Below are 25,453 nucleotides of genomic sequence, written 5' to 3' on the forward strand. Positions count from 1 at the left end.
CCTCTGTATATATATTTTTAGTACTTAATACTACACTAATTGCGTTTACATTATATTAACTTATGTTTATATTTACTTTAACTGCACTATTTTATGCTTTAGATTATCATTTTGCTTTTACACTTACTTGTGTGATTTACCCTTTCTATATATATATATATACACACATATTATTTAAGGTTTTCACTGCCAATGACTGCTTTGCTGGAATTGAAAAATGACTAATAAAGAACCTTGAACCTTGAGATAGTTTCACTATAACTGATCTCCTGGACTTCCGTTTAGGTAAAACATGATTTGTTATTATCTGTTGTACTTTTACAGCAGCAGGTACATTTATACGTTCTGGTTCAGTGCCAGATGTACTTGTATATTCATGGTACTTGCCCAGAACAGAACAGAGCAATAACTCCAACCTTTGTCCTGAGACGAGCAAGTTAATGAACGTCCCATCCTGACAATCTAAACATCACTATTACCTTTATTATTATTACCTTAAACACCTTTATTGATCCCTGAGCGGTGTCTCCTCCCTCAGGTTGACCTTTGCCCTCTGCTTCATACTTCCAGCTAACTGATTGATTACAGTAATTAACCAATGAGATCATCGTGTTCTGTGTGCGTTGAGTCGAGATAAGAGAGAGAGAGAGAGAGAGGAGTGATGCGCTCTCTGCATTGTCATTTTATTGGTTCACACACTGATTACATCTGAGCACAGTTTAATATTGATAAGACTCGGAATGCACATCATCGTTATCGGTATAATAAAATTTAAAAAAAGAGAAAGCTTTGTTTAACACACAGCAGCGTTCGGTTACTGTCACACAGTCGTCTCCTGATCGTCAAGGAACATAAACCGTACGAGGCTCTTCTGAAGCAGAGTTTAAGTTGTATTACACCTGGCCATATACTAATAAATACTAATAAATGGAGTAAGGATTGTTTGCAGAAGAGGATATGACCTTAAAGTGAGCAGTAATCCCATTAAAGCACTGTTACTATCAGGGTTTAGACTGGACAGGAAGGCCCTATATGGGAGTTTCATGGTACAATTGGTGACAAAATACACCAAAAACATCCTGCAGACTCGGGTTAGTTAATGCGACTAAAACACAGGATCCATTGTGAGTTAGATTTACAGTATTTCACGTTAGTTTGGCTCAGTTTTAATGTATAAACTGACTCGTTAAACTATTACATTTAACCACAAAATGCACAAAATCACATGTCCACTCCTCAGAATACAAAGATTCAAAGATTATAACTTCTTTTTTTTTTAATTTTCAAAACATTTAATTACTAATGTTAGCCCAAAGGTTTTAATATAACAATAAATAATAATAAATTACATTTATATAGCACACTTTAAAATACAGCGAAATCTCAAGGTGCTTCACACAAAGGGTAAAACAATTTTATTTAGTACGTTTTATTTTGAATTATTAGTTTATTTAACTGTTTATTATGATTACTGTTATTATTAATTTATCTTTATATTTTATTGTTGGACATTTTTATTCTATTTCATCCTCTGTACTTTTATTTGCTTGATTTTGTTTACTGTAATAAAAGTTTTGCACATTGAAAATTGAGCCAAAACAATCGTAAATAAATCCTGTAAATGTTGTTTGACGTCAAACTGACTGTCTGTGTTAGTTTGTCTTCGTCTTCTCTCACTCTGATCAGATCAGATTAGTATTATGAATCCTGTATTGACGACAGATTTACAGTAATCCTCTGTTGTTAGACGTTGGCGCCCTCTTGGGGAGAGCTCGGTGCATTATCACGACTGAATAAATAATTAGGTAACACTTCATAATAGCCATCATCAATAAATGATAAATTGATTGTTAATTAAAGTGAGTTAATAGTTATTTTACTGTTAAACAATGACATAATAATAATGCTATAATTTATGTTATTTAATCACGAGTTTGTGTAATATGAAATAATTATAAATTCTATATTGTATCATTGCTGATAAGAGACGATAACAATTTATTATCAGTTTATTATACTATATTGATTATTTGTTTTATTTCACGAAAATTCACGAAAAAGCTGCATTTTAAAAAGCAGTGAATAATCTAAATTAAGACCCTGATGTGAAATCTGAATAGAGACGTTTTCCTCAGTCTGGTCTGCTCTAAAAAATACATTTTCTTTTATCTTTGATGCAGTAAAGAGCCGTTTTAAAACTGATCTGGATCCAGCAATTTCTTTAAAAGGCATATTCTGTCATGATCCTCACCAGTATCCTCATATACTAAACTATCATATCAACACAAAAATAGTTTATGCACTTACAAAGCCCAGAAAAGAGGCAATAGATTAAAGCTCACCAGCAGTTCAGTCCAAAAAAGAAAAGAGAGAAATCAACAAAATGCACGATAACACCCAACTCACCAAGGTTATTAACTTGGAATATCATGCAATTAAATACCATCTACAGCATAATTGTAGTCAAGTCACCACGATGAAACTGTAAATTTACATAAATATTATAATTTCAACCATTGTCATAATTTCAGTAGTTAGCTTGCAATAATCAACAGTAACGTGTTAGCATGCTGCACGGTAGTTCACTGTCTCACAGAGCGGCTGGAGGGTCCGGTCGGCACACGGAGGCGTCGGTTCAGGGTCAACTACACTCCAGACAAAAGAAATAAAAGCTCCATTGAATAACCAAACAAAAAAGGTATGATTAAATACACCCACCGGTCTCCCTCTCTGTGAGACACGTGTTTGTTCATTTCACACAGGCAGCCTTTAATCGTGCAGAAAAACAGCCACTGGTAATAAGAACACAGGTAGGAGTCATGCTCGTCATAAAAAAAACAAGAAGAAAAGGTTGAAAATGACTAATAAATATACTGTACATCTGAAAGAGCACAACGACAGACTGCAGCCATAATAATACTAGAAGTTAAGTAACAATGATTTCATGTTTGAAGGAGAAGGAGAAGGGTGAATCTTCAACAGGAGAGGAGGAGGACAGGTGTTGTCCAGCTGCTGCAGCGACGAACTGAAGACAAAGACGCAGGCGAAAGAGTTCTTTTGGCTGATGTGCCCTCTGCTGTGGTGGTAGGTTTAATGATGGGACTGTTTGATGTTGGTGTAGTAGAGAGGCGGAGAGAGAAGAGCGAGGTGGGTGTGCAGAATGCCGGACGACGACGACGACCACCATCCCCAAAAATCAGACTCTTCAGACTCCTTAAAGCCGCCCTCCGTCTCCGTCTCCGTCTCCATCCACCTGCACCTCTCTCTCAGATTATCCACTTATTCCTTCTCTGCTCCTCTCGGCCTCCTCATCAGGATCATGTACCTGGAAAGAACGGAGATAAACAGTTAAGATTATCTGCAAACAATCAGTTTAACGTGATTAATCACAAATTAAATCACATTTTTTATCTGTTCTAAATGTACCTTAAAGGGAGATTTGTCAAGTATTTAATCCTCTTATCAACATGGGAGTGGACAAATATGCTGCTTTATGCAAATACATGTATATATTTATTATTGTAAATCAATTAACAACACAAATCAATGACAGATATTGATCCAGAAACCCTCACAGGTACTGCATTTAGCATTAAACAATATGCTCAAATCATAACATGTCAAACTGCAGCCCAACAGGCAACAACAGCTGTCAGTGTGTCAGTGTGCTGACTTGACTATGACTTGCCCCAAACTGCATGTGATGATCATAAAGTGGGCATGTCTGTAAAGGGGAGATTCGTGGGTACCCAGAGAACCCATTTACATTCACACATCTGGAGGTCAGAGGTCAAGGGACCCCTTTGAAAATGGACATGACAGTTTTTCCACGCCAAAATTTAGTGTTAAGTTTGGAGCGTTATTTAACCTCCTTCATGATGAGCTAGTATGACATGGTTGGTACCGATGGATTCATCAGGTTTTATAGTTTCATATATGAGGATCTTCACTTTATTATTATCTATAACATAGATAATAAAGCGTTAACTTTGACAACCCTACTTGCAACCTTAAAGAGCGCACTGTTAAGGCTTTTACACACCGAGAGCGTGATGAATAAACGGCACCAAAATGCGAAATACTCGCCTAAGAATATTATATGTCTAGGGCTTTTATTGTGAAAGGTAAGAACGGAAGGAGTAGATCTGGTCTGCGCTACACACAAACTGAGCCCGCCACAACCTAAAAATCACAAGTTGCATTAACGCGTTAAAGAAATTAGTGGCGTTAAAACAAATTTGAAAATATTTTTTTGACGCCTGAAGTTGACCTTTAACGTAACAAACGTAAACAAAAGTACATGTTGGACGCCAAGGTAACCAGTAACCAGCACCTCCAAAGCTCAGGAAGTCACTGCACCCCGCCAAGAAATAGTCCGACACATAACCTCCATGAAACCACAACTTGTTGTTTTTAAACCTCCATTTCTGTACGGATTAAACCAACATGTTAATCAGTGAGCTTTAGAGGTGTTGCAGTTCCATTCAGACGGAGCCGGGCTAGCTGTTTCCCTCTGGTTCCAGTCATTATGCTAAGCTACGCTAAGTGTAGTTGTTGTTTAGTACCTCATCACTGCAGCGGAGCGGCAGGAGCTCCTGAGCAGTGGAAGTGGACGTTCTGCCACCGGCTCTCCCTGCGGTGCCATACTCTGGTCTCTTCTGATTGGCTGGAGCGGGGTTGGCCCTGCCCGTCCACAAACTGCGTCAGGCGGATGTAGGCGATGCACGCCGCCTCGTCCCCGATCATGTGCACGTGGGGGTTGAGGATGGTGGTGTGGATGGGTTTGCTGTTCTTGGAGAGGACTGACGGGAGAGAGAGAGAGAGGGAGAATCCAACGTCACCAACGACTCAGTCTGTACGTTATAAATAATAATATAAGAATAACTTGATCTGTCGTCTTACGATTGTCAAAGTAGAATCTGTGGAAGTCCATTCCCTCCACCAGATTACCCAGCCCCTCCGGCTCGAACGAGGTCAGACCGGGGTCGCAGATCTTCCTGTGAAAACATGCAGGATGAGGTCACAACATCTCCTTTAAATATCACGTTTGTATTGAGGTGAATGTGCTCGTATGCATGCCGTTATTTCAGCAACTCTGCAGCAATATTATACAACTGAACAACAGAAAAGAAACTGTACTTTGGCCCCAGTTTGATGACATCATAGTACCATTTTGTGACATTTATTGTAACACGTTCCATCTTATGTGGCTTCCATCAGACACACTTTACCCTCCTACCCCTCCTCTTCCTCACTCAATCTGCCAAAGCATTATTCTTAATTGTGTGGTAGGTATAGAGAGAGAGAAAGAGAGACAGAGAGAGAGACAGAGAGAGAGACAGAGAGAGAGAGAGAGAGAGAGAGACAGAGAGAGAGAGAGAGAGAGAGACAGAGAGAGAGAGAAAGAGAGACAGAGAGAGAGACAGAGAGAGAGACAGAGAGAGAGAGAGAGAGAGAGAGAGAGAGAGAGAGAGAGAGAGAGAGAGAGAGAGGATAGGATAAAACAATGACCGTATTAATCTTTTAATAGAAAGATAAAACACATTTGTATGTCAATCAGATTAACGGCTCTGTGTGGCTGATGATGGAGAGACTTGAGTTCATTTCACAGGATGAAATCAGACGTTTCCAAAGTTTCCTGATGAGAAACACAGAAGAAGAAGAAGAAGAAGATGTGGACTCACGCGTACGCCTCAAAGTCTCCATTGTTGACAGCTTCAATCAGCTGCTCTGTGATCTTTATGATCTCCTGTTTGCGAGCTGCAGAGAAGAAACAATGTGATTGAATCCTGTGTGACAACTGAGCCTCAGAGCTGCTCTCAGAGCTGCTCTAAAATCTAAACTCTAAACTCACCTAAGATCTTGTTACTCATCGTGAGTCCTCCATGCTGCTGCACACAGAAACACTACTTCCATGCAGAAAGTTGTTTCCCTCTCCTACATCTGCACCTTGTTTTAAATAAATGCTGCTCCGTCTAGACGCCGTGTCACTCTCTACCTCCGTCCATCATCCATGGTTGCTCTCGTTCGCATGTGAGGCTGCTTGAGCTCATCACGCTATTCTTGTCCCGGCGCTTTAGATGAGATTTACTGTCCTTCTCCCCTCGCTTCCTCCTGACTCGGAGAGAGAGGCTTAGCTCGCTCAGATTCTCTCTCTCTCTCTCTCTCTCTCTCTCTCTCTCTATCAGCCTCTCTCTATCAGCCTCTCTGTGTTTCTGTGTCTCTATCTGTCCTCCACTGTTTCCCTTCCTCTGTCTTCCCCCTCAATGCAACTAAATAAGTCAAACAAAGGCTCCATATTGAGTAAAAGTTGCAGCATCACATTATAAAAAGCCCTCCATTCAATATTTTACTTAAAGGGACTATTTGTAACTTTCAGAATGTCTTGTTAACAGCTTCACCTGTGGCCGTTAAGTCAACTAAAGTCAGCGTCCTGTTGCTGGCGCTTGTGCTCGCTCTACATAGACATGAAGGAGCATCGCTCAACACAGTGAGGAGACACACGTCAGCTAAAAGCACAATATCACTCTATATTTCAGCTGGTGAAGGCAGGCAGGCAGAGGAGCAGTGACTCCGGCCACACGCGAGCGCACATGGGATCCCGACCCGGTACATTTATACGCTTAAAAAGTTACAAACAGTCCCTTTAAAGGTACAGTATGTACGATTTGGCGACATCTAGTGGTGTGGTTGCAGATTGCAACCAACTGAGTACACCTCACTTGCCCCCTACATGAGCCAGGAGACTTCGCTGTTCGTGTCCCGTGAGAAACTAAAAGTAACGTCGACTTATGTTGTCACGTGACTCACTTGAGTATTTCCATTTTATGCTACTTTATATTTCTACTCCTCTACATCTCAGAGGGAAATGTTGTACTTTTTACTGCTTTTGCAGATTCAGATTATTAATACAGATTATAATCAACAAAAGATTAGGATGTATTATTGTGGATAAAATCTTTATTGATCTTTATTCATCCCATTTATCTGTCAGTATATATAGTGGAAAAAGTGTCCCCAACTTTAAAGTGATGAATACATTAATGCATCAATAATTAGAATCCAATAATATAATATGTATTATTCTGCATAATGACTACTTTTACCTGTAGTACTTTAAGTATATTCTAATACTTAATAATCTATTCCCCTTGTTTAAAGTCGATGTAAGTGCTTTATTTGAGCTGGTTTTAGTCTCTTCGTTGTGTGTTTGAGCAGCGGTCTCCTCGGTGAAAGTCCTGTTTGTTTGACCGATAAACCTCCCGCCAACACATGGTGCAGTTTCTCAATTGTTATACTGTTATTATACCACATAACTTTAAATAACGGTCGACCGATATACTACGTCACTTGTTCCGATTGAGTGTAAGAAACGTACGATGAATAAATGTCCAATGACCAAATCCTACTCATTGTAACTTTAAGTAAAAGTACAAAAGTATTAGTAAAATATACTTAAAGTAGGCTTTTTACTTTTGTAATAACTTTAATGTTGCAGCTGGTAAAAGCGGGGCTAATTTGAACTACTATATATATTGCTTTAATAATACATCATCATTTATTAGCTGACTTATATTTGGTTTTAATAATCTGAATCTGCAAATGAACTATAATAATCAATGTGGTGTAATCTACCTTTCACATCTTCATCCTCGATAGTGGTGTTGCTGCTGTCAGATGATTCCTGCAAAGACAAAAAAATTTAATTACCAAAGAAATTAAAACGTGCACACACCCACAAGCGCTATTACACACACACACACACACACACACATGCATGCACATACGACACTCAAGTTTCTGCCACTGAATCTACAACATGAGTCACTCTCAACACCACGACTTTGCCAAAAATACAGCACAGATACACAGCTGTACGTGTGACTCAGCGTGTGACACTGCTGCCTCGCTGCTGCTGACCGACACACACGACTGTACGGCACACACCACGCTTTATAGCCGCTGTTACACACAGTCTGAACGGCGGGATGACGAAGGTTTAATCTGCTGACACACACAGCAGCACTGAGCTCCATCTCTCTGAACACAGAGGGGCAGTATAAGACAACCAAACACCTCCACAGGATCCAGAAGCTCACCCTCACTCATGCACAAATATATAGATATACAAGTACACAGAGATATAGAACCAAATACACTGCTGCTTTCTCCCCAAATACAGCTTTACCCTTCACAGAAACGGAGTGAAGACGAGGATGAGAAATGGGAAAATAAAGGAGAAGAAGTGAAGCGATGGAGGGAGTGGAGGAGGATGTACCTTGGTCCCATCTAGTGGATTATGGATAACAGTAATCTGAGGCTCCTGGAGAGAAAATGGGAGGAGAAATGAATGCAGATAAAGAGAAAGGGATGTTTTATGATGACAACATGAGAGGTTGAGAGTCATAAGAGAGCAGGATGTGAGTAATACATGATTAAAGAGTAGAAAGAGTTAATGACGGAGGATGACTAGAAGAGAAATAAAACCAGCAATGCTAATGATTCATCAACTCTTTCTCACAATATCAGTCACTTTTTATCCCATTTCAGAGGAATTAAATCACATATAAAACTTCATATTACAGGAAGCACTGCACATGTTTTTCTTCCTGTCAACAAATCCCATAAAAAGATCAAAACCAACAGTATTTTGTGTGAATCACAGCCTGATGTCTCTTCTTCCTCTGTGCTCCATTAGCGAACTCGAGGCTTCAAACAGCAGTTCACAAACCAACGGTGACTACATCCACTTCTTATAAACAGTCTGTTGCTTTTGGTCTTTTCATGGGATTTTTTGACAATAAGAAAAATATAGAAGAACACAAAAAGCTCCTTTATCCTTTAACTACAATATATAAATCATATAGAATCACTGTTATGTCAATATGAAACCTAGAAAGTGTCCGTAATCATGAAAAATAAAAGACACAAACATGTTAACTTCATACAGTCTACAAATACTACACTGTGCAATATACTGTATATCTCTCTTACACGTAAAGGAACACTGCAGTTTATCACAAACATTCAACATCAACACATCTGGAGATATGTGGGATTACCTGGACAGGAAGGAACTAAAGCTGTCAGACAAATATATAAAAAGTACAATATGTCTCTCTGTGATGTCGTGAAGTAGAAGTACAAGTACCTTCAATTTGTACTTAAGCAGTGGTGGAATGTAACTAAGTACATTTACTCAAGTACAGTACTTAAAGGTCCCATATCATGTTCATTTTCAGGTTCATACTTGTATTTTGTGTTTCTATTAGAACATGTTTACATGCTGTAATGTTCAAAAAAAACTTTATTTTCCTCATACTGTCTCATAAAGTGATTAAGCTCCACCACACTGTAAAAAATAAAAGTGTAAAATAACGGAAATCTTCCGGCAGCAGGGGCGCCAGAAAATGTCTGTTAAAAAACGGAAAAATACTGTCCGTTAATTAACATAAATAAACTGTAAAAAATTAGCCTTTATTACTGTAATATTACAAGAAATATTTTACTTTTAACATATATTTATTGTTAGAATAGTCATACACCTTAAATCTAAGACCATTTACATATAAATCATAAATAAAACATGTAATTTTACGTTGCAAAAGCCCAAATTTACATTAACTCAGAAGTTTTTGCAAAATAAATCTGTATATTTACAAGAAATATTTTTAGAATTCCATGAAATCCTTTTCTTCTAACATAAATTAATTGTTAAAATAGAGTCATAAACATCTAAAAAACAGAATAATTATCTTTAAAAATGATCAAGAAAAGCTTAAATACAGATAATTACGATTGTGATTACAAAAAATACTGTAAATCTAAGACCATTTACATAATAAATCACAAATGAAACATGTAATTTTTACATTTCTTTTCTGTCATTTTTAAATACAGAAAAAAATGTAAAATTTATTGAAAAAAAATGTTAAACAAATGTTTTTTTTTACAGTGCACGTGATGAACACATTAATGCATCAATAATTATAATCTAGTAATATAACATGATTCTGACACGGATCATTCTGCCTAATGAGTACTTCTACTTTGGGTACTTTAAATATATTTTATGCTTGTACTTTTAAACTTTTACTTATAACAGAGTATTTTTTATAGTGTAGTATCGCTAATTTTACTTCAGTAAAAGATCAGAATACTTCTCCTACTTAAGTAAATGTACTTAGTTACATGCCACCAATACTCTCCTGGCTCGAGCTCCACACTTAACGTGCAGACATGAGAGTTCATTTAACTCTCTGCAAGAAGGGGAATAAGTGCATTTCCCAAACTGTTAATTAATCAATACCACTGTGATGCAACTACACACATCTCTTTCACACTCTGTGTTTTGGAAGTGTAATGAGCGGACGGACGGACAGACGGACACACAGAGCTGCGTACCAGTGCAGCAGAGGTTGTGTTGCCTTTGGGACTGGTGACTATGCTGTTTCTCGTGCTGTTTGTCTGCGGCTGTGCAGGAAAACACACACAAAGTGCTGCATTAGTGCTCGGCAACAACGGTGAGAGAGGGGCCATCTGCTGGTTGTAAAGTGGGTGGTTACTGTGTAAAAATAACAAAAAACAAGTGTAGAATACAGGTAAAAATAGCAGAAGAGTGCTCCAGAGACAGAAATAGTGAAGTGCACTTCAGTCGGAGAGCAGACGGATCCAAAAACAGGTTTCCCCCCCCAACACTTCTCACTGCAGCGTTTCATTAGATAAAAAGCTTTTCTACGATTCATCACGTCTATATCAGTAAATCAATCCCAGACACAGCTCCATATTTCAGTGTTTCATTCTCATTGACTTTCCCTGGCTCCGGATGCTATTTGGCAGATGGCAAATTAAACCAATGACAGCTGTGCACCTCTGCAAACATCTGTCAGGTATACACAGAAACATCCATTTAGTAAAAACTACATGATGCTCCTCCAGCAGACATTAGCATCGCTTAATGTGTCCCCTCCCTCCACATCTCAGCAGCTTATGAAACAGGACGTTCACGTACGGACGCTATAAACGGCCGACAACATGCTAAATATATATATATACAGACTCACATAATCATCACCAACAACAACTCCTCTTCCTCTACCACAGCATGCACAGACACACAAACGCAGGCACGACGAGGCGGCTTCATGCTGGAAACCAATTAACTCTGTGTGTTTCTGCTGTTCGTTAACGGTGTTGGACTGAAGACAAGAAGAGACAGAAACTAAACTCTGGTCGTTAAAGAGAGAAGACGGAAGAGTGGAGGAGAGAGAAATGTCTTTAGAGATTATGGAAGAAGAGTTGCAAATATGTAGATTGTCATGTAAGCACCCTAAATGCACTGTATTTAGTATTAGATATTGATATTTAGGATCAAACTGACACTTCCAATGATAGAAAACACCTCTAAAGTGAGTCCAGACCTGCTGTCAACACTGAGGACAAATGTGCTGCAGCATTCACACTCAGGTATGAAAACTAATCTGAACTATCCACAAACATTTATCTTAATTATATTAGACAGACATCTGATCAGTGTTTCCCAAAGTCCAAGAGGACGTCCTCAAATGTCTCGTTTTGTCCACAACTCAAAGATATTCAGTTAACCGTCATAGAGGAGGAAAGAAACTAGAAAATATTCACATTTAAAGGGACTATTTGTAACTTTCAGAAATGCTTGTTAACAGCGACACCTGTGGCCGTGAAATCAACGAAAGTCAGCGTCGGGCTCGCGCTCGTGCTCGCTCTCAATAGACATGAAGGAGAATCGCTCAAAACAGTGAGGCGACACACGTCAGCTAAAAGCACAATATCACTCTATATTTCAGCTGCTTGGCAGTAATGTTAGCTGACCAGACCAAGGTCTCTCCATGAACATGATTTAGATCTGATCCTAGTGTTGGCTTTTCCTGCCTCAGCGCAGGCTGATGTAGCGGGGCTCTGCAGCGTGTCTCCCTGTTCTCTCCGCCCGCGGCCGGAGAGAACAGGGAGACACCGGCACCCGGTCGGTAACGAGACGATAACGTGTCTCTCTGCAGAGCTCCTTCACTTCACAAGACACGGGAAACCTCTGTTGGTCTGGAGGAGCTGCAGCAGTTATTTCTGCACAAACGTCCACTGAACATTCACTAGATATTCTCAGAGCTAAACTAACTCTTCTGCAGTGTGGAGTGAGCGCGCGTTCACGTCTAGAGGTGGAGCGAGCTGAGCGAGAACGCGCGCGCTGTCTGAGTGAAGGCGAGCAGGCAGAGGAGGAGAGGCAGCGGCCACACGCGAACACACATATGCGAGCGCGCATGTTTCCCGACCCAGTACATTTATACGCTTAGAAAGTTACAAACAGTCCCTTTAAGAAGCTGGAATCAAAGAATTTAGACTTTTTTTCCCTAAAGAAATGACTCAAACCGATGAACTGATTATCAAAATAGTAGACGATTAATTTAATCGTTGACAACTAATCGATTAATCGTTGCAGTTCTAGAGCTGACGGTCGTGTTTGACTTGTTTTGGGCTGATTATTTTCATTATCATTAATCTGGTGATTATTCAGTGTGTGTTTGAGGCGCTCTTCTTTTGTAAATATGTGAAAAGGAAGCAGGACAAAGCAGTGAATCATGTCTTTATGTTGAACACAGTCTGTCATCGAGGAGGAGGACACTAAGCTGAGAGTCTCAGACACACTGAAGGAGGAGCTTTGAGTTGTGGACGGAGATGTTTTCTGTCCTGGAGGCCGGAAGGTTTCTCTAAAAAGTGTCTTGAAATGAGATCAAAGAGGTTGAACAGCAGAAACCACCCATACTGAGGAAATCATATGAATCTGCGCTGTATGAGTATTTATCTCACATGAGGTGATTTATACTCCTACTAAATAAATTATCTCTGTGTATCAGGAGCACAAAAGACTCAAATACCTTTTTTAAGAGAAGGAACGCGGCGCTCAGAATGAATAACAATGTTTAATTTCACAGGAAACGGAGGCAAGCGCTCGGCTCGCACATCAATTACATCCTCCGTCTGAGGAGCACAGCTCCGTGAGGCTGACATTCATTTTCTGAGTCAGTCTGAGTCACCAAACATCACTTTAGATTAACATACCGAGGTCCTCTCCTCTCGCTCTGAACACCAGCGTTAAACACTCGCCGTTTGGTCAATTTGTCCTCTAACAAGTGTAATTTAACGTGGAGCTGAAGGACTGAACACGTCTGTCAGTTGTGATGGTTCAGGCTGTTCGTAGCTACGCCTACGAAGAGTGATGCACTGTAGTTCATATATATATCCCACGGAATCAATGCATATTTAATCCACGTAATCATGGAGGTCGGGGTGGATGGGTAAGGACTTTCACCAGGAGACAGCTGCTCATACAACATGAAACCACAAGTCAACGCTGGTTTAACTTCCGTACTTCAGTAACGCCACTTACGTAGTTATTCCAACCCAAACAACCATCTTTTCTTAAACCTAAATTTGTCGTTTTATTGCCTAAACCTAAGAAAGTTATTTCTATCAGACTTTGTAGCTGCTAAATCATGAGCATGTATCCATGAGCAAATCCCACGGTCGTTGTTGAGATATCTCTGTCATGTTGTTGTTAGCGACGCTAAAAGGTGTACAAGACTGCATCGGGTGCTTTAGCAGAAATGGACTGGAAACACGCTCAGCACCCAGTAAACACTGGTTTGGTGAGTTGCAGGTCAAAACACGTCTAGATGGGGATGAAAGCGAGCTCAATCTGGTGGAAAAGTGGATGTTTCTTAGACATCTAAGTCACATTTAACTCTTGTTTTAACAGCATGTCAATGAACATGTTTGAACAAGTGGTTATGACCTGCTTCACATTGAACAGATCCACTCATTTAAACACAATGCAGATGATTAAAAAACGCTCACTTTTCGACCAAATTCAGCAACCTAGATGTCGTTTAACCTGCAATGTTTAGTTTTGTTCCTCAGTATCAGGAAATAAATACCTAAAATAAGATAATAAACGTGTTAATTTGGGTCTATTTCTAGTCATGACTCCCATAACAGAGCCAGCAGTCCTCAGATAAAACTGTCACTCCCCTCTAAGGATGATAAAGTTATTATATATTATTATTTTAATTCTCTTTGATTGCCCTGAGCTACTGCACCTGCTGAGAGAGAAGAAAAGAGCACATAGCCAGGAAACGAGAGGAAACTGAGCTGAGAGAGAGAGAGAGAGAGGAAGGAGAGAGAGCGGGTGGCTGTCTGCGCTAATGCAGGACCACTGAAATAGCTGCAGGGTTGTGTGCATTGGTGTGACGTCAGGGTGCAGCAAAGGGGAAGCTGCGATTACATAACGATAGATTAATCATCTGGTGGGAAATAATCTGAGATTAGCATCAGGCCGGCCGAGGAGAGAGGCCAAGGGGTGGAGGGAAGAGGAAGAGGAGAGGAAGATGAGAGGCTGAAGGAGGAAAGAGGAGATGCAGGTTAATGAAAGAGAGTCAGAGTGTCATCAGGAGGAAGAGGAGGAAGAGGAGAGGCAGCCATCGGATGCTTCACCATTAAACACAATCTATACACCTTCAACTGCAAAACGTTCAGAGCTCCCAAAGTCCACAAAAAGACTGTATTGTGTTTTATATTGTGTGTGGGAGTTATTGTCCTGTGCAAAACAGATCCAGATCTTCTGTGCATAAAGTAATTATGTTCTCTTGTTCTAATAAGAGACTGATATTTTGCATATAAAAAAATCATCTTACATGAAGTTATAATCTTATGCCAACAAGATGCGTATCTTCTGCACATCAAATATGATCTTGTATGAACAAGGTTCATATCTTGTGCTCATAAAGTCATTCTCTTGAGCCAGTTAGACCTTTTGCATACAAGTTATTGTCATACTTAAAAAAAGATCCATGTCTTGGCGAACAAAATATGATCTTGCGTAAACAAAATAAATATCTTAGAAGATATAGACCTTGTTTAAATGTCATAATAACTAAAGATATGGATCTTGTTCTTGCATGAACGAGGTACATATCTTGTGCATATTAAATAATTATCATGAGCCAGCCGAACCTTTTGCATACAAGTTATTTTCTTATTTAAAAAAGATCCATATCTTCTGGACACCAAATATTATCTTGCAAACACACTCTGCTCTTAACGGCATCTGCAAGATTTCACAAACCGGAGGAAAACAAGCAGTAAGAGCTGATCTGAGGTCTGCTGTCCAGCTGCCGTCTGTGAGAGCCAGCTGTCAATCACTCTGAACTCCGACCAAACGGTCAAACTAGGCAGCGCTGATCAAATATGAATCAATATTCTGTTACGTTAATGCCTATTTCTCTCCTCAGATGTTCTCACAATCATCTTGTAGTGCACGGTTTAGCGGGAAAATGAGAAGGTTTGTGACGCCGCCGCCAAAAATATACTGCCTACTGCAACTTTAACGTATGCAAAGTACGTTTGCATACGTACTAGCTGCACAAGTTTCGGACAGCTTGCTTCTAAAATATAGCTCAAGATCCACATCTTATGTGCACAAGAGTATATCTACCTTGTGCACAACATACTAACTTTTGTGCACGAGATGCACGTGTTGTTCCTACAAAATAAAACACATATCATCCGCTGGGACTTTAGGAGCTCTGTAAAAAGATCTGAACATAACATTCTGCATCTGAGACTAATTCAACCCGTGACCTTCACAGCAGCAGCGTTCATCGAGCTGCTCATCCAGAGTTTACACGCAGGCTTCACACTGACTCATGCAGGCACACATGCGTAACAACACCACACACACACACATACACACAAACATACATTTGCATCGAATACAGAACACAGAGTGCAACACATTACAGGAGTGAGGAGGAGAGAGGAGTTGACAGAGGTGCACCGACAGCGTCAGTCGCTGCGTCTGAGTGATGAATCAGAGACTTTAATCAGCTCTGATCTGAGAACAGGAAGTAGTATCAGAGGTGAAAGATGTCTGCAGAGGAGTGATCGTTCTCTTTATATACATCCATGGGAGTGATGCACAGAGTCAGCTGATCCAAACGGAGGAAACAGAGCTCCCATTAAACCGGCCAGTTAGAGAGGAGTTACCGCAGGAAGTGAGAGGAGTCAACCTTCAAATTAAAAGTGTTAAATGTCCTCGTTGCATTTGTTAAAAAGTGGACTTGCTCTCCTTGAGTTAGATTTTTATATTGTATTTAACATACTTGTATAATTACAATAACTGTATGACTTCTGTGTGTCTTTGTTTAGTCTCAATTATATTATTATAACACACTTTTATTTCACTTATTTATTTTTCAAACATCGTTGCATCTCAGTCATTTCTACACAATAGATTTGATGTTGTAAACATTATTTAAATAAAGTTTATTTTGAGTCAAACCACAAAGCATAGTCATTACTTTTTTTATTTGTAAAAATGTTTATGAACTGGTTATAATGATCGTATTTGATGATGGTTAAATAAGTGTTGGTACACTTTATGTAAACAAGATTTATTTGTTAAGAAAATAGATTATATTGCAATGTTTAATAACTTGATATTAGTGTCTTTTAACTTGTGTTTTCTTCAGTATTGTCTGACTATTGTTGAAGTTTTATTGTTTATTATTATTATTATTAGTAGGGCTGTCAAAGTTAACGTGATAATAACGCATTAACACAACTTGTGATTTGTTTTGGTTGTAGCGGGTTCAGTTTTAAAGCTAGAGTGAAGATACTGGTATCATATGAAACTATAAAACCTGATGAATCCATCGGTACCAACCATGTCAGACTAGCTGGTCATGAAGGAGGTTAAATAACGCTCCAAACTTACACTACATTTTGGCGAATTTTGGCTTGTCATGTCCATTTTCAAAGGGGTCCCTTGACCTCTGACCTCCAGATATGTGAATGTAAATGGGATCAATGGGTACCAACGAGTCTCCCAATCTTGTTTTGTGTTGTTAATTGATTTCCAATAATAAATATATACATACATTTTGCATAAAGCAGCATATTTGTCCACTCCCATGTTGATAAGAGTATTAAATACTTGACTAATCTCCCTTTAAGGTTCATTTTGAACAGATAAAAAATGTGCAATTAATCGCATATCTTGACAATCACAAGGCGAATGAATAAAATCTCAACAGAAAAGTGCAGGGCAGGAAATGACATTATGTTTCCTCTGTGCCTTTAAGGCCAAAAACAGCACCTTAAATATATATATTAAAGTGAACGCTACAGCAAAGTCAAATCACTTCGAACGCATCTGCAGATGATTGAAATATTTATGTAATAATAAAAGTAGTTGTGAGCGCAGAAGGGCGTCCGAACAGTGGAAGAGCAGGAGAGGATGTAAAGGAGGAAACAAGGCGAATGAAAACAAGGCGGAGGTAAAGAGACGGCTCTATCTTACCTTGACATCAGCCTTCTTGTTGAGGAGACTCTTGGCTGCTGCAGAGAGGCAGAAGGACACACCCTCAGATGGAAGAGTACACATCATACACCTTCAGATGACCACAGCTCTGTAAAACCTGCTCACTCAGACTCAGCTGCAGACGCTCGCTGATGCATGCATGCATTGGCTGTAAAAAGCATTCACCTCTCAGAAGTGAGCATGCAGACCAAACAAACAAGAGTCTCTCCACATGTCCTCCACCCTTAAGGGACGGAAAAAGACCCACACTGGACAGAATTCATCCCTCCCTCTCTCTAAAAATAAAACAAAAACCCTCCCTCCGTCCTGTAAAAAGACATTAAAAACCCAAACGAATAAACATTAAAAAACCTCCATCCAACTGGCACCTAACCCTGATCCATTGCCCAAAAGCATTAGATAAGCAGAGGGCATCAGGCATCATGAGGGGAGGGAAAAAAAAGTCAAACTAATTCTCCATATAATCCGAATACACTCTCACACACAGATGCACGCAGAGCCACAGATAGAGGGGGGGGATTAGGAGTGAAAGCATGCTGGGAATGGAGATGCAGGTATGTGATAATGGGTTTGTTAATCTCAAGAGTCGGCTGGATTAGTTGGAATCACTGCAGGAAATGTAAACACAAAAATAGTCATGCAGAAGCCATAAAGTGCAAAAGTGCATGTTCTGGTGCATTAATGCTGTTCATTAATGATTAAAGAGGAAGCTGCACTGCACAGTTATTGTTTTATTTTTGCATCCTTTTCTGCAAAGCGACATCGAAGCTACCGCACACCAAATTGCACGTCTCCTAATTCCCCCAGAGGGCATGTGACTGTATTGCACAACAGCGAAGCCTGAACTCATGACAGGCGTAGATATGTGAGCAGTAATGCTCTCTGCAGGGCTCCCAGATGAGAGATGACGCTGCTTACCTTGGCAAACATTCGAGAAGCATTAGAGAGGGGAGGAAAAAAAAAGAAAGGTTTAGGAGGAGAGATTAAATCAAGCTGAGGGACGGTGGGAGCGTGTGATGTTGTGACTCTGGGAGGGGGGATTTCCATTTAATCACGTCCGCCACAAGTTCAGTGAGAGGAAAGGATGTGAAGTTTTAAGAGAGGAGAGGTCAGAGATGGAAAAAAATACAAATAAAGCAGAGATGTTGAAATGTACAGAAGAGTATTAGGGCCGGGGATAAGAGGGAAAACATGAGAGGAGGAGGAGGTTTTATTATTTGTATTTCGAGAATAAAGTTTAAATGTTGCGAGTGAGGTTAGAATAAAGTAGAAACGTTAATATTAAAGTTGAAATGTTGAGAATAAAGTTGTAATGTCAAAGGGACTGTTTATAAGAATCAGAAATGTCTTGTTAACAGCGACACCTGTGGCCGTTAAGTCAACTAAGGTCAGCGTCCTGTTGCTGGCGCTTGTGCTCGCTCTACATAGACATGAACGAGCATCGCTCAACACAGTGAGGAGACACACGTCAGCTAAAAGCACAATATCACTCTATATTTCAGCTGCTTGGCAGTAATGTTAGCTGACCAGACGGAGGTCTCTCCATGAATCAATGCTGATCCTAGTGTTGGCTTTTCCTGCCTCAGCCTCCCGACCGCGGCCGGAGGGAACAGGGGAGACGCCGGAGTTTTGGTCGGAGACGATAACGTTTCTCTCTACGGAGCCCCGTCACTTCACAAGACACGGGAAACCTCTGTTGGTCTGGAGGAGCTGCAGCAGTTATTTCTGCACAAACGTCCACTGAACATTCACTAGATATTCTCAGAGCTAAACTAACTCTCCTGTAGTGTGTAGTGTGCGCGTAAGCACATGAGAGGTGGAAAGAAAGAGCGAGAACGAGCGCGGTGAAGTCAAGCAGGTAGAGGAGCAGAGTACAGCAGAGACTCCGGTCCTGGAGACCAAAGCTCCGGTCTCCTCCGCGTCCTCCGACCGCGGCCAACACTGTTTAACAGACGGGCTTCACTAGATACAACCAAGAGGTTTTGGTGCTTCCGTGTAATTTGTGTTGGAGTCTCGTCTGAACAGCGTAGACACACGGGAGCGCGCATGGGACACCGACCAGCAATGATTTATACGTGTAAGAAGTTACAAACAGTCCCTTTAAGAATAAAAGTTGAAATGTTGAGAATAAACAACAAACTTTTGAGAATAAATCAAACTAATGACGTCAGACCATCTGCTGAAACCTCGACTTTATTCTTGAAATGCAAAATAAAACAAATCTTCCTCCTCTATGATTTGTCCTTTCATACCTGACCCTGATACCTTGATACTCTGATACTCTGATACCCTGATGCTCTTATACTCCGATACCCTGATACCCTGATACCCTGATACCCTGGTACCCTGATACCCTTCTGTAGAAACGTGAGTGACGTTAACAGCTGATATGAGTTTACCTTGCTCCACGATGCCGGCGGTGGTTCCAGGCACGTTGCTGACGGAGGCCGGCGCTGTAGTCTGCCGACCCACTGAAACACAGAGAGAGAGGGAGAGTGAGATGGTGATAGTGTTGTTTTCTAAAAGATAAGGCTAACAATACTTTATATTATTCTAATGGTGCGTGTCCACAGGGACCTGATTGGACGAAAGCTTTCCCTCCATGGGCCGCCGCTCTCAGCTTTCAAACCGGAACCAACGTGCCGGCTCGTTTGGAAACTTTCTTCTCTTCTATCACGAAAATAATTCACCGAAATGTGTTTCTGAAAACATTTTATGAGAGAAATAATCCACGAAGTTGCTGAATCTGTCTTTATTTTAGATCAACGGTTCGTTTAAAAGTTCCTCGTGAGTTTCCAGAGGTGGCGAGTTGTGCCGGACGCCCCTGATTTGCATAAATAAAGTAGTACTTTAGTAGCAGAACGTACTACACTGACACGTTTATATGTTTCTGTTATATTTAAACTGTGAAGCTCGGTACTTATCTTACACAGAATGCTTCAACAAGCATATTTAATGGATCTTTATAAATGATGTTTATTAATGATGTGTGTTTATGATCAATATTAGGGTGTCTTTAAGTAATGTAGATCCTCTGGTGCCTTCACAGTCTGACCATTACATTTTCATATTTCTTGTGTATAAGCAGCGCTGCAGCTGCTATTAATAACATCCATCGGACACCAGGGGAGCCGTTCACATCCTGTAAGTACACACGGTGGTCTGAAGGCTGAGGCTGATATCTTTTATTGTAAGGAAGCGCTGGTACGCGCCGGTGGAACAACAACAACGCTAAGATTTATTCCTCCACGGTGGTAAACTCAACACATCCTCTCATAACAGAGCCGAGATGTGGTTACGTCGTGACGCTGAATATGATGAGCTGTTCACAGAGAAGTGTTGAAACAAAGAGGCTCAGACTCAAGTTTATAATGTACGAGATTATGGCAAACAAATCTCTCCGCTGCGTTTCCTGCTTTGCTCTCACACCGCCGCCCATCAGCCTGCTGTGTGTCTGTATGTGTGAGGAGACGGCAGAAGACAGATGGCGTGTCATCCTGTCCTCGTCTCAACGAGCTGCACTCACCAGAGAAGTTCCTGGAGACCAGCATGGTGGTCAGAATGGCGCCCTGAGGAGGAAGAGAAGAAGAGACGAGGGTGAAGAGAGCCTCTTTAAGACGTTCACCTCCTTTACGTTAATATGATGGAAGTTTAACATGTCGGCCGCGTGGATGAAGAAGCACCCTGGTGACTTTTAAAAGTCATGACGGCACTCTAACAAGTCTGATCTAAAACATTTCTGCATCACTTTCAACACAAGTCTGAATTAAACGCCATAAAGGCTGCAGCAGCACGACGTAAAACATGCAGACACAGAGTACATGTATATGGGTTTATATAACCCATATATATGTATACAACCTTAGGTGTGAATGCATGTATATATTTACACACATTTCTGTATATACAGTAAACTAGGGCTGTCAAAGTTAACGCCATAATGACGCGTTAATGCAAATTTGTTTTAACGCCACTAATTTCTTTAACGCATTAACGCAACTTGTGATTTTTAAGTTGTAGCGGCTCAGTTTTAAAGCTAGAGTGAAGATACTGGTATCATATGAAACTAGAAAACCTGATGAATCCATCGGTACCAACCATGTCAGACTAGCTGGTCATGAAGGAGGTTAAATAACGCTCTAAACTTACACTAAATCTTGGCGAGTAAAAACTGTCATGTCCATTTTCAAAGGGGTCCCTTGACCTCTGACCTCCAGATCAGTGAATGTAAATGGGTTCTATGGGTACCCACGAGTCTCCCCTTTACAGACATGCCCACTTTATGATAATCACATGCAGTTTGGGGCAAGTCATAGTCAAGTCAGCACACTGACACACTGACAGCTGTTGCTGCCTGTTGGGCTGCAGTTTGCCATGTTATGATTGGAGCATATTGTTTTATGCTAAATGCAGTACCTGTGAGGGTTTCTGGATCAATATCTGTCATTGATTTGTGTTGTTCATTGATTTACAATAATAAATATATACATACATTTTGCATAAAGCAGCATATTTGTCCACTCCCATGTTGATAAGAGAATTAAATACTTGACAAATCTCCCTTTAAGGTTCATTTTGAACTGATTAAAAATCGATTGACAGCCCTAGAATAAATGAATATCCAGCAAAAAGCTAAACTAGAACTAAACCAGAGTCCCAAGTTAACGTCCTGCCATTCAATGCTGTCGGATTTTATAAAACAGACTCTCTCTAATAATGTTAAATGTTTAAAATGATGTGAATATGAATCAGTGGAGCGTCTCTCACGCTCACGATGATCATTAAGGCTTCAAAATAATCACACGAGCGTCAAGGCTCTTTCTGTGTGATGTCATCAACGTTGAAGTCACCTCTGTCAATAATACCAGATAGATGAAGCCTACAGTATGACGTTACATATTCAGTGTCTGATAAGAAGCTTTAACTGGATATAAGACGGGAGAGAATCTGAGGGAAACATGTGACATTAGAGAAGGAGGCAGAGAGCGACTCAGACCTTGAGTTTCCTCCTGGCGTTAAACTTCTTCAGGCACTCGACTGTCTCCTGTCTGTGCATCATGGAGGCCACCGTGGAGCGTTGCTGTGGGGAGACAAAGAGAGAGAGAAAGAAGCTGAAAATAAAAGCATCAGGAGAAGAAGAAGAAGAGCAGCTCTGACACTGACAGGTTTATGTGGGCAGGAAGCTGTCGGAGATAATCTGTTGATTCTGTAGGTGACGACATTTTTTGGCAGAAATCCCCGGGCTGAATGCGTTCGGCTCGGCTCCGTGGCGTCCTGACAACCATCACTCTTATATATATAGTCATTGTGTTTTATAATACCGTATGTGATACTGAAGCAGAGCCGGCTGTATGCTGCTCTACTCTGCAGAGGAAGGATTCAGAGCAGTACTGGAATATAACAATACTTTACCTTTATATACTTTACATTATTCTGCTCTATACATACTACATCCTGTCTACACCTCTGTATATATATATTACTTCTCATCATGCATAAACATACTACATCCTGTTTACAGTTATCCCGTCTGAAATACTGTCTTCATCAACTAAACTATTACATTTACATTACTATTTTATATTTACTTATGTTTATATTTACTTTAACTGCACTATTTTATGCCTTAGATTATCATTTTGCTTTTACTTTTACTTGTGTGATTTTCCCTTTTATATATACGACGGAGTATTAGGGCCACATTGAGGAAAAAAGAAAAATCTGAGATTTTGAGAATGAAGTCATAATATTTCAAGAAAAAAAAGTCGTAATATTACGAAAATAAATTCATAACTTTACGAGAAAAAAAGTCCTAGCTATAGTAGCTTATCATAGTAAGCTAGATCAACATATCATTAATTAGGATACAACATCATATGTTTATAAATAATTAGTCGATGATGAAAATGAAAAAATTATTATTTTTCTGTTAATCGACTAATAGATGCAGATCTAATGTTCTCCAGAAAGCCAGCTTGGACTCTAAATATTGCAATATTTATATAATTAATGAATTACTTTTAGCAGTTTTTAGTTGAGTAATAAATTAATTTTGGGGGTATTTTTAAGATCTTGCCCGGGGCACCACTTCAGTTAGAGCTGTCATTTAATATAAAGACATCTTTATGATGACTTCTTATAGGAACGATCAACATAAGTCATTTTTCTTTACTGGAAAAATGTGCGTGTCATTTCAAACGACTCCGATTGTTAGAGAAATGTCTGAAAAAGCACTTTTGCATTAAAAAAAAACTTCCTTTTTCTCTTTTCTTCTCTCTTTCATAAGCAACAAACTCCCTCACTTTAACTGCACATATCAGAGTGTCCTGCGTGTTCTCGTCAGCTGGCGATCCTGATATTTCTGCTGATGAAGAAGTGCTCATCCCTGAGATATATCGGTTGCTCTTTTGGCCACCTGGGGAACAAATCATTCAAGGTAAGCTGACCCAGAATCTGCACATAGCACAGATTGCATGTTTGGGAAACAGATGGTTTCTGATATTTGTGCAGCTTTGGACAGATGTTCACAAACTTGCTGTTAGAGGATTTACAAATTACCGTTTAGTAAATGTCCTTTAAAGTGTTGCATGATGGGAGAATACTGTACTTGGATGCTGAATTATTTATTGAACCACACCTGGACTCTAAATATTGAGTTGTTTTTATTGTGTCCCTCATTGAAGAGATTACTAACTTTTTTAACAGTAGTGTATATGATATATATGTACTGTACTTACGCAGACCCATGGGTGCTTCAGAGCCTCCTGGGCAGTGATTCTCTTGGCGGGGTTGATAGTCAGCATCTGGTTGATCAGATTTTTAGCCTCCGGAGTCACCGTGTCCCACTCTGGGGAGGGAAACTAAAGACACACCCATGCACCGCCCCCACATGTATATTAAACACATCATAACATCTGCTTTAGAGTGAGAGAGAAAAAGAGAGGAGAGGAGTGATGCCTCACGTCGTACGCTCCAGCTTTGATCTGCTGGTAGAGCTTGTGCTGGTCCTCGTCCCAGAACGGAGGATATCCAACCAAAAGGATGTAGAGGATCACACCTACGCAGCAAAACAACAAGCTTTGTCTGAGTGACGAGGAGGAGAACGAGGAGGCGGCGGCGGCCGTGATAAAATACTCAGACAGAGAGCTGAAGAGAGAGCTCACCACATGCCCAGATGTCGACCGGTTTACCGTACGCCTCCTTCCTCAGCACCTCTGGGGACAAGTAGCCGGGAGTCCCTGCGAAGCCTGCACACAAACACACACAAACACACACAAACACACGTCAGCGTCCAGTTTCCTGTTAATAAGTCAGTTTTGCGAGGATGTTTTTACATGCATTTCCCAAAACAACACTCGAGGAAGTCAGGTCATTCTTTGGTGCTCGGTGTCATTTCATTTCAGCTGGTTGTCTCAGTTCCTCTGAGTTGATTGGAGGTTATTCAGATCACCTGTTGTGCAGGGCGTGTGGAGACTGGCTCCTAATAGGCCCTTTTCACAGCAGCCATGTTGACATGGCATCGCAGGGTAAACACAGGTGTAAATAATAAAATGAATTATGGTCTCGTTCTATTTAGTGTGTCGCAGTCGTTCCAGTGAACCAGCATAAACAACACCAGGGCCCCGGCCCACCCAAATGGATCAAAGCCATAATTAATGATATTAATTACACCTGCGTTTACCCGGCAATTACATGTTGAGATGTCTGCTGTGAAAGAGGGCCTATTAAAGGGACTGTATGTAACTTTACACACTTATAAATCATATTTTATTGCCAGTGTGTGAACAGGTTGTAACCTCACCTAAAAAATTAGACCTTCCGAGACTTTCTGAGTTTTGAGAGGCGACACACGTCAGCTAAAAGCACAATATCACTCTATATTTCAGCTGCTTGTCAGTAATGTTAGCTGACCAGACGAAGGTCTCTCCATGAATCAATGCTGATCCTAGTGTTGGCTTTTCCTGCTTCAGCCTCCCGACCGCGGCCGGAGGGAACGGGGGAGACACCGGAGTTTTAGTCGGAGACGATAACGTTTCTCTCTGC

General features: G+C 40.4%; 1 protein-coding gene across 8 annotated transcripts in view; it reads right to left on the reverse strand.

The window, feature by feature from the left end:
- Positions 1 to 666: 666 nt before the first annotated feature.
- Positions 667 to 25,453, reverse strand: part of camk2b2 (calcium/calmodulin-dependent protein kinase (CaM kinase) II beta 2) — a 46,333-nt gene continuing 21,546 nt past the window's right edge. For 3 of the 8 annotated variants that reach the window (XM_074618432.1, XM_074618431.1, XM_074618439.1), the window contains 14 exons: positions 24,574 to 24,657; positions 24,373 to 24,467; positions 24,148 to 24,270; positions 22,407 to 22,490; positions 20,937 to 20,979; positions 19,810 to 19,881; positions 17,390 to 17,427; positions 10,405 to 10,473; positions 8,279 to 8,323; positions 7,636 to 7,684; positions 5,685 to 5,760; positions 4,903 to 4,997; positions 4,566 to 4,802; positions 667 to 3,325 (listed from right to left, as the gene is read on the reverse strand). In XM_074618432.1, coding sequence (XP_074474533.1) covers positions 4,570 to 4,802; positions 4,903 to 4,997; positions 5,685 to 5,760; positions 7,636 to 7,684; positions 8,279 to 8,323; positions 10,405 to 10,473; positions 17,390 to 17,427; positions 19,810 to 19,881; positions 20,937 to 20,979; positions 22,407 to 22,490; positions 24,148 to 24,270; positions 24,373 to 24,467; positions 24,574 to 24,657 — 1,106 coding nt within the window. In that variant the 3' untranslated portion in view covers positions 667 to 3,325; positions 4,566 to 4,569. The remainder of the gene's footprint in view (positions 3,326 to 4,565; positions 4,803 to 4,902; positions 4,998 to 5,684; positions 5,761 to 7,635; positions 7,685 to 8,278; positions 8,324 to 10,404; positions 10,474 to 17,389; positions 17,428 to 19,809; positions 19,882 to 20,936; positions 20,980 to 22,406; positions 22,491 to 24,147; positions 24,271 to 24,372; positions 24,468 to 24,573; positions 24,658 to 25,453) is intronic. The other 5 variants (XM_074618433.1, XM_074618434.1, XM_074618436.1 and 2 more) reach the window with 5 other exon arrangements.

The sequence above is a fragment of the Sebastes fasciatus genome, chromosome 19, assembly GCF_043250625.1.
Source record: "Sebastes fasciatus isolate fSebFas1 chromosome 19, fSebFas1.pri, whole genome shotgun sequence".
NCBI classification, from domain to species: domain Eukaryota; kingdom Metazoa; phylum Chordata; class Actinopteri; order Perciformes; family Sebastidae; genus Sebastes; species Sebastes fasciatus.